At 33.6% G+C, this 17221-nt stretch overlaps 1 protein-coding gene across 5 annotated transcripts; it reads left to right on the top strand.

Annotated features, from left to right (window-relative positions):
- The first annotated feature begins 766 nt into the window (after positions 1–766).
- On the top strand, positions 767–16853 carry LOC111596963 (G1/S-specific cyclin-D1). 5 transcript variants are annotated; one of them, XM_030223755.1, is made up of 7 exons: positions 767–892; positions 1289–1456; positions 1523–2018; positions 4617–4838; positions 14860–15034; positions 16414–16559; positions 16622–16853. In XM_030223755.1, the coding sequence occupies exons 2-7, from the start codon at positions 1401–1403 to the stop codon at positions 16823–16825; spliced, it is 1299 nt and encodes a 432-aa protein (XP_030079615.1). In that variant the 5' UTR covers positions 767–892; positions 1289–1400; the 3' UTR covers positions 16826–16853. The 5 variants fall into 5 exon arrangements, with proteins under 5 accessions (XP_030079615.1, XP_030079614.1, XP_030079613.1 ...); XM_030223754.1 differs by having other exon boundaries at positions 767–902; XM_030223753.1 differs by having other exon boundaries at positions 767–940.
- Positions 16854–17221: the final 368 nt, after the last annotated feature.

Genomic DNA, 17221 nt, shown 5'->3' with positions numbered 1-17221 from the left:
CGTGAACTTTTTTTCGTTCGAGAAACTGTAGATTGTATTTTTATACTATTTACAGATGTTATTTGAACTTTGAATATCCCAATATATAGAATGTGTAGTGCGGCAAATAACAATATTATTTGCGTCTCGAATTCCCATACACACGATTGTTCTTTGATTGATCCAAAATTTCACACCTGTGGCGATGTCATAGATAGACTTTCAACCACCGCGTCTTAATGAATATTCTTAAAGTAAAATTTGTCATACTATAACTATATATTAAGTTTTTAAATACCATTAGATCCCGATCATCTATATTATTTGATTTAAGTAAGTCATTAAGTAATCCACATTTACTGCTTTATACAAAAATGATAGTTATCTTGAATACAGTTTCTAATAGTTCTCGTGATTGATAGTATTGATTCCTCCCAAAGATATTTTTGCATTTGTGTATTTTCAAACTATTTTAAAATTAACTGACAATAAGTAAGTCAGTTAATTTTAATATAGTTTGAAAATACACAAATGCAAAAATATCTTTGGGAGGAATCAATACTATCAACAAATGGTCTGTGTTATTCAGCGATGAAATATACACGTCCCATTGTGAATTTTGTAAATTTATCCCATTTGCATTTATTTTTTATTTAAATGGAATTTATGTGTTCAATACAAAGTTGTATTCATTGTTCTTCCACCTATTAATTTGTAATAAAACATGATGCGAACAAACGATATTTTTTTATTGCAGCCCTGGTATAGTATAAATAATATTGTTGTGTTTAACCAGTCTTTGATATTTATCGCACCAATTTTATATGTCTTACAATATTAGGCCTTTAGATATGTATATCCGTTTTATTTGCCGGTAAAAAACTACCTATAGCTGAAAATGTGGGATGTTTATGTATGCTAATGTAAAAATAATTCGAGAATGTACCCATTTGAATGTTAGGTTTGTGTTTAAATTTAAAAATATGTATTTGCGATTATACATGTCTACATCGATACGTCAACATATTTGACTTAAAATAATGTAAAAAAATAAGTCAAATAACGTTTGTATATGTATATTAAATTTAACTAATAAATATATAAATATATACACATGCTTAATGTTCTTCCTTAAATTGTATTTTATAAATACAAGCATGAGTTGTGTTGTGGAAGTTATATATTTTAACACGTGTGCTTAATTACGGCAAATACAAAGATTTTCGATATACATTTTAATATATGTGACTATAATGGTTTTTTCTCGAACATCGTCTAAATAATTATTTATAATTCTTTCTGCTTACAGACGTGCATATGTTCACGTGTATGCAATTTGATCACAAAAAAATCAGACATAATTAAAAAACAATAAATACAAAACATACATAAGTCAATAAGTGGATCAGCGTGGATAAAATATGGATTTACTGTGTACTGAAAGCATAGTAACTCATTCCGAACTATCATTATATAGGTATAAAAAACAAGCACCTGCTGTTAAAAATATTACAAAACCTAAAATCAAGTACAATTCTTTTAGCGAGTCTATATCTTGTTCATCAGCATGCTTCTCTACTATCAAAAAATGTAGCACTTCAGGGAGTGCTATAGTCAAAAGGGACCCTGCTGAGAGTGTCAACGTACCTATCGCTTGCAATATGAGTAATCTAATGTATGTATTATCTTCAGTTGCAACTCCTATAAGTGCAACCAAATCTACAAAACAACCTCAACAGAGAAAGTCAACCAGTTGTCAAATACTGTCTAAACTTTGTCCTCATCGGCAATGTAATATCAACACCAGCTGGATGTGCACAGCAGTAAAAAAGGGGACAGATGAGGCAGACGATAAACATTTTGCTTATGAAAATGCGCATATGATCGTTACTGATCCTATTTTTAAAACAGACCGATGTTTAAAAAATGCGTTAAAATCGGAAGAAAATCATGAACAGATCCTTGGAACACATTTTAATACTGTGCAAAAGGACATTACTCCTGCTATGCGGAAAATTGTAGCTCAATGGATGATGGAAGTGAGTAGATTTAACAATACATACATTACCGTCGAATATGGAAAGTCGGGGTATATTAATGATTGTATCAGGCAGAAGGCAAGGAGTATCAGACTCCATAAAGTATACATCTTGATCAGAATAACGATCTACCTCGGTCCATTTCTGTGTCGGTCCGTTCGTGTGATGTTTGGGATTCGGGGTACCTCTTACTGGGGCACCCCCGATTACAGCTTCTTAATTGCTTTAATAGTTCCATATTTTATTAAATAAGTGGAATACCGCAAGAAATGCAATTGATTGATTGAAAAATTTTAGGCGGGTTGTCAAAGTATAAAAAAATATATAAAATATATCAATACATGGGAGATTGGACTCTAGCTTTGAATATGTGATATAAGATAGAAATAATTTAATGGCTAAACATCGATACTGATTTGAATCGATATCATGACAATAGGAAAATAGGGATTGGGAACTTAATAAATATTGTCTTTTTCGTTTGTAAATGTAATGAAATAATCTTAATAGAGTTGATATTCCGATTAAAAAGGCACATTTGCACACAAATAGTTCAAAAGTTACTGCATTTTTCATTTGAACCTTTTGAAATTGGCTAATCATAGTGAAACGGTTTTGTTAAATAATATGAAACCAGCAAAAAGACGTGTGTCAGACTTTTCTTCAAGTCATTAATAATTAATTTATAACGATTTTTGTAATGTTATCGATTAAGAACGTAATCGAAATTCAGTCATCCGATTATATCTCGTACGTCGTCTTTGGAGCTAGAATCTTTAATTTTTGAATTTTGTTTTTATATATATTTTGTACACCTTTCTGGGGGTATAATAGTTTGATTAAAATATATATAATGGGATGAAGGCGTGGCAAATCCCATAAAGTATATATATCTTGATCAGGCAGACAAGCTGAGTCGATTTAGACCTGTCCGTCTGTCTGACTGTGTCTGTCAAATATCTGCACTTATAAAAGTCAGAGACTTCTATAGCATATCAAGCTTGTTTCGATAATAATCGATAACTGATGGAAAACATGATCAAAATGCAGCTAATAAATTATGCCTCGTATGGCTTAAGTGCATGAGTTTCCAAATATTGTAATTAGTTGTATGTATATTTTCTACAATTTTCATTTTCGTTTTATTTTGGATAACAGCTCCAAATTACCCCAAATTCTTTAAATTTAAGTTCAATTTAAAATATATCCAATATGTGAGAGTTTGCATTTTTACAAATCCGACAAATAATTTGTTTAGTTTTTAAATATAAAGTGACGTACCAACACAAGGATGATGAGCGTTGCGTAGGTTCGAGTCCTCTCTGATTTACGTGATTTTTATGTTAGATGTTAGTTTTGCAAAATATTAAAAAGCGCAGATGGAACTTGGGACAGGGTACTCTTTGTCGATTACTTATTTTTTTCTTCTTACTTATTTTTTTTATTATACTTAATTTATTAATGTAAAATATTCTTTTGTTGTTCATTGACAGTGAGTGATAAATACTTAATTATACATTATGAAATCAATTAAATTATTATTATTAATTATTGCGATACTTCACCTTTGTGTTGTGGTGTATATCCGACGAAATGCAATAATGAACGATCGGCGATTGTAATGGTTGCAGAACGACTTCGATGCAAAACCACTTACTCCATGGCCAAGTTTCAAGCAATTGAAGCATAATTTTTGTCTTTTGCAAAGGCCTATCGTTGCTTGATAGACAAGCCAACTATAAGCATGCCAACAATGCACTTACATTTAGTACAACTCTTTGAATGGTCAAGTAGCGGGCATGACTTTTACACTTGTTCATTTTGACTGTGCCTGGTTTGGCTGGCTTGCAGAGTTGAGCTCGATTAGAACCCTCATCCAGAAATTGGAAATTTCGTAAAAAATTTCACATACCACACAACACATGTAGTGTCATCAATATTTGGGATTATTTTCTTTAGAATATTTTTCTGAATATTTGTTAATTGCGTTATTCGTCTTGCTCATAAGGGGCATAAAAAAGTGTATAATATTTGGTCAATCTATACATAACAGTTTCTTATATTGAAATTCTATCGCTCAAAATGGAGCATTGAAATGTTCTAACGCTAATATCCTGTGTGTTCAACTAGATATATTGTAGATTCAGTGGGCACTCCCTTGTAGAGTACCCATTGTAGTGCGTGTTACAAATATATGGATGATATGTTTTTCCGTTTTTCTACGTCTTCAAGACGCGTATATATGTAATGTTTGGTAAATTAAAATAGCATTGTAGTCTATACTAATGAACTTATGAAAACTGAAAGTTACAATCTATTTTCGATATGCTACGCCCGTAAATGAACGTATAATTTTTTTGGTGCATGCATATTGAAAGTGAATAGTAACCCAAAATCTATTTGATCAAGGTGCCAGCTAATAAAATAGCGGAAAGTTAGTTCAAATTCCTAACGGAAATTTACGGCCTTTTTTTTGTACATCTTATATGTGACTGCAAAATATATTATTGTGAAAGAAAAACTACCATTATATGTAATAAATATTACGGTTAAATATCTCAAACATTATCCAATTAACCATCTTTATTTATCATTTAGGTGTGTGTTGAGGAAAAATGTCAAGAGGAGGTAGTTTTACTAGCAATTAACTACATGGATCGCTTTTTGTCAACAAAATCGGTGCGAAAAACTCATCTACAAACTTTAGCAGCAGCCTGTTTATTACTTGCTTCAAAACTACGGGAGCCCAGCTGTCGAGCGCTATCGGCCGAACTTCTTGTATTTTACACGGACAACAGCATATGTAAAGGTGATCTTATAGTAAGTAATATAAGCATTTCTGGTTTTAAAAATTGTTGTCCCAACGACAAGTTGTATTAGATACTAATTTATATTTGACAGTTACGTTACTGTAGACTCTTAAGGAGTGGCCAAAAATTATATATATACTCCACATTGGGCTTGGAAAATCAGAAAAAACCGTATATTCTACAGTTTGCAATTAGAAACTCAAAACAAACTTTAACAAATATTGTCTGTTTCGTTTGATAATGTTATGAAAATAATGTGAACAATAGAGTTGCTATTCCCATTCAGAAGTCACATACACAATGTGTTCAATAAATAAGGGAATTTTAAAATATAGAATAAAATACGTTTCGTACTATGTTTAAAAGTTATTTTTTATTCGAAATAGTCGCAATTCAACTTAAATCAAGCTTTAGAACGATCAAGTAATTTACTTTCATGTCATCATGTCATCGGTCACGGCTGCTTGAATGACTCGAATATTATCGTAAAACGCTCCTTTCATGGCAGTTTTCAGTTTAGAAAACAGAAAATAGCCACATGGTGATAGATCAGGAGAATACGGAATCTATTTTTTCATTTAAATTCACGAACTTTTTTGGTTTTGTGAGGAGGTGCATTATCATGCAATAAAATTTCATAAAAATTCAGATCTAACAGGAACAATTCTTGACCACAAACGATGTAAAGCTTGTAAATAGTATTCTCCACTAAAAATTTTACTTTTTGGAATAAATTCCTTGTGTACAATACCATTCGAATCGTAAAACGTGATAAACATTGCCGTAATTCTGGAGTTCTGAAAACGCAATTTTGTTTAGTTTTGACTCGCCTTTCTTCCATTTTGCAGATTAACGCTTAGTTTCAGGGTCATATTTAAAGCACCATGTGTTATCACCAGTTACGATTGAATCAAGAAAATCTGGATCGTTTTCAGCTGCTGAAATAATGTCTTTACAATGCTGTTATCTCACCGATCTCGGGGATAGGGTATCTATCCGAAATTGTTATCGAATTAAGTTTCCGGTAGGCTATTACAACTCTGAACTTTCACTCTCCGGAGCCGTCGCTTTTTTTTGGTACTATCCATACTGGTGCGTTGTAAGGTGACCGTGAAGGTCTGATAATGCCATCTTGTAGCAATAGTTGCATCTGTTTTTCTACTTCTGATCTAAGCGAGGCCGGGTAGGGATAGTGTTTACTGTAGTGTAGTCAGTTTTTTGTCCGGGTCTGCGAAAAGATTTGGATGTTTTTGCGTGAGGGAATCTAAGTGCTCGATTTGGGTCGGAGTCATAGGTTCCGTTCTAACTTTTATATTATTTACTGATCGGGTATTTAGCTGATCGAAATGGAGCTTCTTACTGTCTTCTAACATCACTGCATTGTCTTTGACGTTTATTACTGCATTGAATTCTTTTAAGGCATCGTTTCCAAGGATACCGGGGAAGGTTTTTAGAGTTCGTAGTACAAAAACTTTAAAGGGACGTGTTTACCACCGACAGAATTAACGAAGAATTTATTTTCATTTATTTAGCATTTTTGGTTAGGTGGGGATGAATATAGTTATGGCCTTCCAGTTCAGAGGCGTATTATATGGTTCCAGGACTATGTCAGCTTCGCCAATAACTTTGTTACGAATTGCTAGTGTTATTCTCTACCTTCGTACAAACTTATAATACGTGTGACATAGAAGATGTCTCCTTTTCCTAATGTTTTTTTGATCAGGCGCCTATCTTAAGTTAGCTAATTCCTTGTCTTGCATTGGCTCCTCAAGCTTATCCATTTTGTCCTGTGTCAGGTGACTCGGGCCTCTGCGGGCTGACACTACAGAGGAGGTCGGCGATAGTTATTGCACCAGGCAATAATAAGCGTACAACGCGTGGCGATAAGGCACGATCTAACTGTTGAGCGCGATCCTTTACTAACGCGCAATTCCGCGGTTCCTTGCTCGGGCTCCAATTAATAAAAACCATACTGTGATTTTTTTATGAAAAGCCAACTGGCCGGTATATTTAATAAAATTTAACTGAACTATGAAAAAGATACAGTATAAGATATAGATTAGTATTATGGGTCGCCGCTGCCACTGCATTTTTGTCGCTACCGCAGACGGTGCCGCTGTTGTTGTCACTGCCGCTGTCCCTGTATGCTTTCGATTCGATTCCGTCGAAATTCTGAAGCAGCTCACGTGCCGGAAACCGCTTGGGGATCAGTGCACTAACATTGTTGCTGTGTTACCCACAGCTCATTTGGTGTAACTTGGTGTAGTTAACTTCTATATTTTATACAACTTTCTGAGCGGATAATAGTTTTGTTAAAATGTGTGTAACAGGCAGAAGAAAGTGTGGCAAGTCCCTTAAAGTATATAGCCCTGCCTGTGCGTCTGTAAAATTTCTAAAACCCGGAGACATTATATAAAACTTGTTTCACAAAATCGGTAACTGTTTCCGTTTAATTATTTTCGATTGAAAGCTTGATCGAAATTCAGCTATTAAATTATGCGTCGTACACTTGAATTGAGAGCTTGAGTTTCCAAATATTGTGCTCAGTTGTACGTATATTTTCTACAATTTAAATTGTTATATTTTGGATAACAGCTCCAAATTTCCACAAATTCTTTAAATTTAAATTCAGTTTCAAATATTTCCAATTTGTGATAGAGTTTGCATTTTGACTAAGCTAACAAATACTTTGTGTATTTTTAAAACATAAGTGTCTTATATAACACTGAAAAGAACTGTAATTCTCGACATGTAACGTACCAATAGAGCATTGAAATGTTATAGCACCAATTTCAAATATTCTAGAACCATAAAAATTAACGATTGCCTCGACTCTTATTGTTTTGATCGTGTAATTTTGAAAACGAAGTAATAAATCAATAGGGGTCTCTTCCTTAAACATTGAGAAATCGAGAGTGAGAAATGTTTTAATTGCCTCAACGTGAACACGAATCAAAATTATCAAATTAAATTATCACGCTCCAGAAAAAAGGTTGATTAAGGGACATCTAACTGTATAACTTGATCTAGGGGACGCAATTAGAATAAAAAAATATAAAGTAGTAATATTATAAAAGTAAATATTAGAGATAATATATCTTCTATATTCTACTATATTTATATATATGTAAGTTAATAACTTGTTAATTATAACTAGTAAAAAAGAAATTTCGACTTCGGAGGCTTGTTCTTTTAGAAAGTGTGTTCTTTAATTTATGTCAAATATGCTACTTATCAACTTAAATTAAATCTATCCCTAACAAGCTGTGGGTTAACGGCAGCGACGGCGGCAATGTCGGTGTAACATTGTTTTTAATGCAAGTCTCTTTCTGGTTAAGTTGTAGGATGACCTTTCTTCCCTTTTTCCTTATCATCAAGTGTAGTAAGATGCTGATGAGGATGGCGGTTATAAACAGAGAGACAAGTGCTATTCTATTGATTGTTGAGTGCACCTGGATCTTTTGCATGACTTTGCTATTGTTAACATGAAATTCTTCGAGTGCCTCCAATGAGGGAATTCTTATACGTTCGCTCTCCATCGGTGTTACATGTATTATCGGACGTCCAGGTTTCATTATCGAAATCTCGATATTACTGAATATTTTCCTGTTGAGAACTTTTGTCTCGTTCAAAAAGCTTAACAACTACGTGTCTCTTAATTTTTTGTTTCTTTCTGCCATTCTATGGTTCCGTTAAAGCCGTTTAATAGGATTAGTCCCTCGTCGATTTCTTCTAGTTCCGGGACGTGATTATCTTAGAAATGCAACTATCTATAGTTAAACTGAAAATTGCTGTCTTATCGCAAATTGGTATTTTATTGTAGTTCTTACATTGAAATATTTTGTTATATTCGAGATTAATAATACTATTGTTTTTTATTACGGGTTTCAGAATTGAATTTTTACAATCTATTTCTTCTAAGTTGGAACAAAAGTGTAGTTCCATTATCCAAAATGGGAACATCTGCGTATTCTAACATTTCTTCGGTATTTAATGGTGGCATGTTACTTTTTTTAAATTTATTACTAATTATTTGTATTTCTTTTTTTCTCAGTAAAAATGTATTTATTAGTTTTAATTTCGCCCACTGTATGGCATATTTAATGTTAAATATTTCTTCCTTTATCAGCCTGATTTGGTTTTGGAAGCTAACGGCTAATTCGTCTCCAACAAGTGAATCTTCTTTATGCTATTAGCTTGATCGTTAGAAAGTTTTGTCAATCTATTGATTCTTACTTCCAGTTGTTTATTTATTGTTAATTGTTGGTCGTTGTTATCTATCAGTTTATTTATGTTGTCCGATAGCATAACTAGGTCGTCATTATCCGGGGTACCTGCTAGATATTTCCATGCTGTGCCTAACATATTGATTGCTCTAGTATGACGTTTCTGGAATTCTACTATTGTGCTAAATGTAAACATTGTCTGTGCTCTTTCATGGTGTAAAGTGTGGTATAAAGGGTTTGCTTTAAGATCTTGTTCTGTGAGGAGCGAGAAGGTGTCTAATGCTTCTATAATTTGCGTTAATTCTATAACCTGTACTATTCGTGTTGTTGTTCCTATTTCTTTTATTTTGTTAACAGCTTGCGCATCGGTGTAGTTTGATATGGCTATGTGCCCTTCAGTCAGTGTTACTGTCATCGTGAAAATTAGCCTGTAAAAGTTTTAGATTATATATGTATATTGCTCCTGAGTATTGTTTTTCCGTTGTTGTTAGTAAAGTTGTATTTTTGTCATTTTTAACTATTTATTTTCTGTATCTAGGTGAGAATTTTGTTCCTAGTCTGTTATTGATTTTGACATATGTTTCTTCACCTGGTGTGTAAGTGCGTATTTCGTTGCGTTTTTTACTATGGTTTTTTTACTATGGTTTCTAAAAAAAAAAAAAACAAATTTAATGGTCGCTTATTAGTTGTTGAATGAATACTGTAATTATAATCGTAGATTGATTTGTCATAAAGTCTGAAAGTGTAGAGTGAAATCGTTCTTGTCCGTTAACTGCGCTTTTGTAAAGTGGAGTCTTGTAGATTTCAATCCCTAATTGGTCCCGCGTCATGAACGTTATGGACCCTGAGTTCAGTGATTTTTCTTTATCTACAACTACAACTTTTGGGACCCCATAGTAAAATAAAATATCGTGCAGTGGCTTTTTTGTGTCCTCTATTGCTCTACGTTTACTAATTCGTCCTTCGGCTAGTTTGGAAAACTTATCTATTGCTTTCAGAACTAAGTTCTCTTCTGTCGTGTGTATGTTGATGTGAATTATGTGTCCAGGATATTGGGGTATGGGTGTTTTATGTATCTGTGTGTTTCATGTCTGTCGTATTTTTCTTCCTTACAAATTTGACATAGCTTGACCAATGATGTTATTTTCTATTGCATCCTAGGAATGGAATGGATTTCTGCCAACTGTTTTTCAAGTGCTTTGCAGTGAGCTCCGAAGTTTTAGAATCTGTTCGTCCTGTTCTGTTTCGTTAGTCAAGTCATTTTCTTGTCTCTGTGTGAATCTTACTTTTAAGTATCTGAAGTGCTTGGGATATTTATTATTCCGTTAATTTCAGAAGGGTGTAGGTATTTTGTTAATATCTCTATTAGATTATGTTTCGTGAACTCTTGTCTGGTTATGAGATGTCTATGGAAAGTTGGGAAAGGCATTTGCAATTTATAATTGGTTAACGTAACCTTTGTCTATGCATAGTTGGTTGTTGAATGCATTCATCGGAGCTTTGATACTGGGTATTAAGTTATGGTTTCAGCTTTTTGTACTATGCTGAGTAGATGTATGTGGTTTGCTGTTGATAATGCTCCCGCTACTGTATTATCCCTGCCTGGTTTGTAAAGAAGTTCATAGTCGAATTCCACTAGGTACGCCTTCCATCTTTTAATTCGAGCGTTGCCATTCCATCTACTAAGTGAATGTGTAAGTGGTTGATGATTGGTGTATATTTTTACTTTTGTATTACCGTAAAGGTAATATTTGAGAGCTTTTAGCGCCCAGACAATTGCAAACATTTCTTTTTCGTTAGTGGCATAATTTTCTTCTGGGTCGTTTATTCTGAGATAGGACTGCTCCAATTGCGAAGGTGGATGTGTTCGTTGTTATTGAAATTCTTTATTAAAGTCTGGGTATTGTAGGACGACTTCCTTAGAGCCTAGAGCGTTTTTTATTTTGTTAAAAGAATCTATGGCTTCTTGGTTGTGACTGACTATTTTTTTTGAAGATTGATTTTTGGACACTCGTCCAACTTCCCCTCGTAAAAGAGAACTATGCTAATTTAGCAAAATCTTTTATGAACCTTCTATAGTAAATAGAGGGTCCGATAAATGATCTCAGAACTTCAAGAGTTCTTGGAATTGAATATTTGTCTATGGCTGCTATTTTGTCTGGGTTAGTCTCAACGCCTTTGCCTAGCTCACATTTCATGTTAGCTTCTTGAAGAGTTCGAAAAATGGTGTCAAAATTTCTTGCATGTGTTTCATTATCTTTACTGAATATGATAATGTCATCTATGTATAAGAAACATATTTTGCCGATATAATCACGAAGTGTATCTTCTAGCGCTCGTTGGAAAAGAGAAGGTGCATATTTAAGGCCGAAACGGAGTCGTATAAGCTCGTATTTTCCGTTATTCATGGAGAACGCTATTTTTTCGAAGTCTGCCGCCTTCTATGGGATCTGGTGGAACCCGCTTTTCAAGTCTAAGACTGAGAATATTTTGTTATTGCCTAATTGGGCTAGAAATTCATTGATATCTGGGATTGGGCATTTGTCAGCAATAGTTTCTTTATTCAGTTTCCTATAGTCTATAACCATGCGATATTTCTTTTCCTTGGAGGCGTTTAATTTTTTTGGTACAATCCAAATAGGTGACTTGTATGGGGATTGTGATGGTCGGATTAATCCGTCATACAAAATTGCCAATTTAGTTTGTCTTTCAACCACATGGGGAATTGGTAGAAATTGGAATATACCGGAGAGTCGGTATTCGTTCCTATTTCTTCTCTGACATTTGTTGTGTAGGTTAATTTTTCGTTAGGGTTGGCAAACAGGCTTGGATACAATCGGACTAAATGTTCTAATTTCTGGTTTTGTTCGTTAGTCATGTGATCCGTTTTTGGGAATACGGTATTCACTGCCTCAAGTTTCTTCTCTTTGGTGCGCATGCGGATATTGTTTTTAATTTGCTGTTTTAGATAACAGCATCTAATTTCCTAAGACTATCGTTGTCTAATATAGCGTCAAATGTCTTTAAAGTAGGTAAGAGAAAAAATTTTACTTTAATATCTGTTCTGTTGAAAATGTTAGCAAATTTCTGGTGTGATTTTAATATTCCCGCCAATTGTAATTGCTTCAAAGGATTTTTCGTTAGGAATGGCCTTGGTTATGAATTTGGGTTGTATGTAGTTGCTATTTGATCCTGTGTCCATTGGTATTTTTAAAATTTCACTGCTCCTCATCTTACATTCAATATAAGGTAGAGACGAGCTTTTCATTCTTAAAAAATTTATGTCTGAGACTTCTGGTTGATTGTATTCCGCGTATTATGTCTCTTCTTGATAATGTGCTAAAGTTCTCTTTTGTCAACTTTGTTCATTGGTGCTGGGGGTCGTTTGCCTGCCTCGAAGTTGGGTGTGTTCGTATAGTTAACTATTATCTTACGCTTTATCGCGGTAAACCTTCGTCATGAGTGTCTCAGATTCTCTGTTTATTTCAATGCATCCTACCTTCCTCAAAATCAAGGACAGGTGTTTGTAAACTGCTTGGTAGAATTCCTCTACGGATTGGTTGTGGCCTTGTACCAACATTTTCATTTGGTATTCCAATGTTCCTAGATCCATCTTGTCTGCATAGTGGAGTGTTAAGCGCTTAGATATGGCATTACAGTTTAGAAGGACATTATAGGATTCAAGAGCTGTATCGGCATCACCTGTAATCTTATTTCTTATGCTGTGTAATTGCCAAAGTATTTTGGCGAACCAGTTTCTGCGAAGAGTATACGATCTACACTTTTTGTCCATGAGCTGAATTCTGTTTGGTTTCCTGAGAATTCCCTAAGGCATTTTACAATATCTGGAACTCTATTTAGATCGCATAAATTCTCCCTTTGACTGTCTGCTATTCCCTGATCTACTACGTAATTAAATTGCCTTGAAGGATTATTTAAATCTCAGTAACGCTGGTAGCTGTTGCGCCCAGATCTGACTAACAATAGCTGCTATTTGTTCTATGTTATTTGCCATTTCTCTATTTTGTAAACGTACGTTTTGTCTGTCCAATTGTCGTTGTTGTTGTCTATTTAAGCGCTGTTAATTTATCTGAGCCTGACTCTCTTCGTTCTTCAAATTTAGAATTGGAGGCCTAATGAGATTATTTTCGTTAGCCATACAGCGTAAGAATTTATATGGTTAGTAAATGAATTGAGGGAAAAAAGAAAAAATTTCTTTTTAATATCTAAAATTATTTGAAATTGTATTTATATAATTTTTTGTGATGACCAGTGTCAGGTCTTTTCCTTCTACTTTGGAGGCCTTAGGAATCGCAAAGTTGAAGTTTGTTATACTACGTTTTTAGTCTTGGTATTTGTTTATACGGTTTATACGGTATTTTATTTTCGCTTTGGGAATAGTTTTGATTTTTAACCTTAAATGTTGTGTGTTTGTATAATTGTGTAATTATATTTTAATTTACTTTTTCTTTGTTAGTGTGTAATTTTTTGTTTCTTGTATAATATTTTCTTTAGTATTTTTATTTTCTTTGTGTAACATTCACTTTAGTTTCTTAATAACTATCTTACATTACTGTGATTGATGTGGCAACCTTCACCGCTGATCTGGATTTCATCCTTTATGAATCGGTATCTACTGGGGATACTGCGACCAGACTGCTGGCGGAACTGACACGAATTGTTCTCCACCGATGGGCAATCAAACAATCAAGTTCTATTTTGCCTTTTAGCGATTTAAACCCGACCGTCAAAATAATTAACGCGAGTTGCACTAGTTTAGTTTTCGCTTATAATCGACGAGGTTCTCGTAGAAGCGTTTTGTTCTTTTGTCCCTGCTCTGGCGTCAGTTAATTACTTCTTAATTAAAACGATTAAAAAAGAAATTGTGACTTCGGAGGCTTGTTCTTTTAGAAAGCGTGTTATTTATTTTATGTCAAATATGCTACTTATTAACTTAAATCAATCTATCCCTAACAAGCTGTTGGTTAACGGCAGCGACGGCGGCAATGTCGTCGCTGTTGGTGTGCAAAGCTTGTCCATATTCTTCTTAGAATTTGACAGTTGCTTGTTGCCGTATGCAGGAAGTTTTGCAGACGCTAGGTCAGCAATTTGATGCAATTCTGATCGGACGATGCAATGTGGCTTTTTGTTCTTGCTCAACTTTGTGTGAATTTATTGGATGTTAACTTATATTTAAAAAACCGCACAAAATGAAATGTTTAAACCTGCTTCTTTGTAGTAAAACAAACTGGATTCTAATAATATTTCCACCAATGTTATATATTACAATTGGAATAAAAAGAACAGAACTAACAAATATAGAAAACTAAAAATGATTTGGATGAAATGACACCCATCAGTCAGTGTGCTTGGTGCTTGCCTAAATAAAAATTCAATCATACAATCACTAATATTTGAAAGAAATTTTGCATGTTTTACTAAAATTCAGAATATTCAGCTTATGATAAGTCCAAAAAATTCTTCATTTTATTTTTATGCCTTAAGTCAATTGTGAAAGAATAAAGTGGTTATACTGCAAGTTTTAATGTATTTATAATTACATATTGAGATAATCTAAAGTATTCTGGGTAGAAGGAACCATGTTGGGTTAAATGCTAATATTTTACAGTCATTTTTATGAAAATATCAAAATAATGAAATAAAGGAACCGAAACTTTTAAATTATGCAATTTAATATATATATAAATTAATGTATCTTCTTATCTATTGTTAACGACCATGCCACTCATTCTCATCATAATTAAAGGCTATAAAATACTTTCGTATTCTTTTATTTACTGTCAGAAATGGGAGCTATACGTGTTGAGCCGTCTTGGCTGGGATTTATCATCAATGACACCCTTAGATTTTCTGGAGCTCTTAATTATTCAATTGCCTGTAAGATGTAAAATTTTTTCTGGCTTAAACATCGAAAAAGTACGCAGTCATGCTCAGACTTTGATATCTCTTGCGGCCCAAGGTAAGTATAATTTTATAATATAACTATGTATTTATGTCTACATCCATCCATCTAAAAGAATTTGTCGATATCAGAAACTTAGAAAAGTACAGATTTCAAATTTATAATTCAAGTTCGTATTTTACGCAGAGCTATTATAAAAGTTAGACTAAACATGTGTAAGAGTCTTTTGGTGTGGCGACCTAACATATGGAATTACATATATTGCCCCTTAAAAGCGATCAGCTACTTAGTTATAGTTATCATAGAGGATGTTACAGAATGTTGGAATGTTGTTAAAGGCTGAACTCTAGGATAGTAGATTTTTATAATCTTTATGCTAGATGTCACTGGAAAAGTATAGCATTTAGTAATCAGCAGCTTGGAAGTCAGTGGTGTAAGTATATAATGAGCAATATTATAACTTTGAATATTGCAAAATTTCCGATCTAGTTACCAACAGCTAACTTTTCCTCCGTAATAGTACAGGGTTATTCGAAGTTCTATTACCGAGCTGCGGAACTTCATATATGTAGGATAAAAATATGTACAAATATTTCACATCATAAATATTATGCATATATCTACTATCAGTGTCCGAGGAAAATATATTCGACTTATGCAATGTTCGTCATTAGATCGAATTAAAAAAACTACACCTCCCACAGTTTCGCTGTACATTTTAAACACGCTCTAATGGTGGCGTTGCAAAGTGGACAAGTGGACCAAAGCTGTAGACCAAAAATCGGAACAATTTTCAGCTCGATAACTCTTAATTTTCATTACTGATAGACCTATAAAATAGATGTTCACCACATTGGGACGTGGCAAATCGTATTTGTTACTCTGACGAATCAAAACTAAATATAGACACAATTTGCGTACTCTTACCTATGTTTTAGTAGTAATAAAAAGTAAGAAAGTACTAGTCAGATGTACCCGATGAGGATATCCCCACATCCCCGGCCGATCTAATTGTAAGCCATAGCTTGTATCTCTGCATAGATACAAAAACACACACAGTTATTTATTGAATTATAGAAACTTCTAAAAACGCGTCATCTACAAAAAAAAAAAAAAAAAGAATTAATCAGTAAAACAGAATTTTTGTTTGACTATTTGAGATTAACACAAAAAAATGTTAAGTCTTTAACTTTTATAGGTTCTGAGATCCACGCATTCATACAAACAAACGGATTAGATCGACTCAGCTTGTCGTTCTGATCACGGATATATGTGCATATGCTTTATGAGCTTTGTCACGCCTCATTCTGTATGTTACATACATTTTAATATAATCATACTCTGATTTCCCATTTACACTATGTGTAAGAATGAAAAAAGTAAATATGTTTCAAATATGCCCTTTCATTCTAAACGATCTCTTATATAATTCGCAGAATACAGATTTTCAAAGTATGCAGCAAGCACAATTGCAGCGTCAAGCATTGCCACATCAATAAATGCCGTTAAATGGCATATTTTTACGGATGATAATATACATTTTCTATTCAGTTTTTTTACTGATTTAACAAGTATAAAACAGGTTTGGTTAACATTAATCTATAAAGCTACATATGGCATTAACCTACTTTTTTTTATCTGAAGGATCAGCTGCAGCAGTGCATACTATATATGAACGCCATATGTAAAGAGCACAGTCACAAGCTCCAACCGTTCATTCTCGACGATGAAAAACCGGAACCAATAAGTGGATATTATAAAAGTCCTTACTATGAACCCGATTACTGTCATCAAAAGCATATTATGTCCATCTATCAGAATAGCAAATTGCAGACGCAACCACAATAGGATTTGCAAGAAATAAAATTTAAAAAACTAAGACGATGGTTATTGTTATTGTAAAGAAAAAATTATGACTTTGCAACTCACTCAAGTATCGCCTTAATGTTAATAGCATTATTGCAAATAGAAAAAATTCAAAATCTCTAATCTAGTTACTCACTCATAGTTAAGTCTTTCTCGCTTTAAATCGTGACTGTCCCCAGTTTTTCCAAAATCATTTAGTAACTTCTGCACTCTTTCCAACCGATGACTTATTTCTTATAACAAACAACATCACTATGAGACTTGTAACGTCAATTTGACTTTCTTAACTCACATAGGAACAGTAAGTAAACAGCTTCTTATCTTTGATAGAGCCAATAGATTGTGTGCATTTGTTGGAGGTACTATTCAAATTAAAAA

Source organism: Drosophila hydei, unplaced genomic scaffold, assembly GCF_003285905.1.
Source record: "Drosophila hydei strain 15085-1641.00,03,60 unplaced genomic scaffold, DhydRS2 tig00000271-arrow-arrow-pilon, whole genome shotgun sequence".
Lineage (NCBI taxonomy): Eukaryota > Metazoa > Arthropoda > Insecta > Diptera > Drosophilidae > Drosophila > Drosophila hydei.
This window is presented reverse-complemented; position numbering and strand designations above follow the sequence as displayed.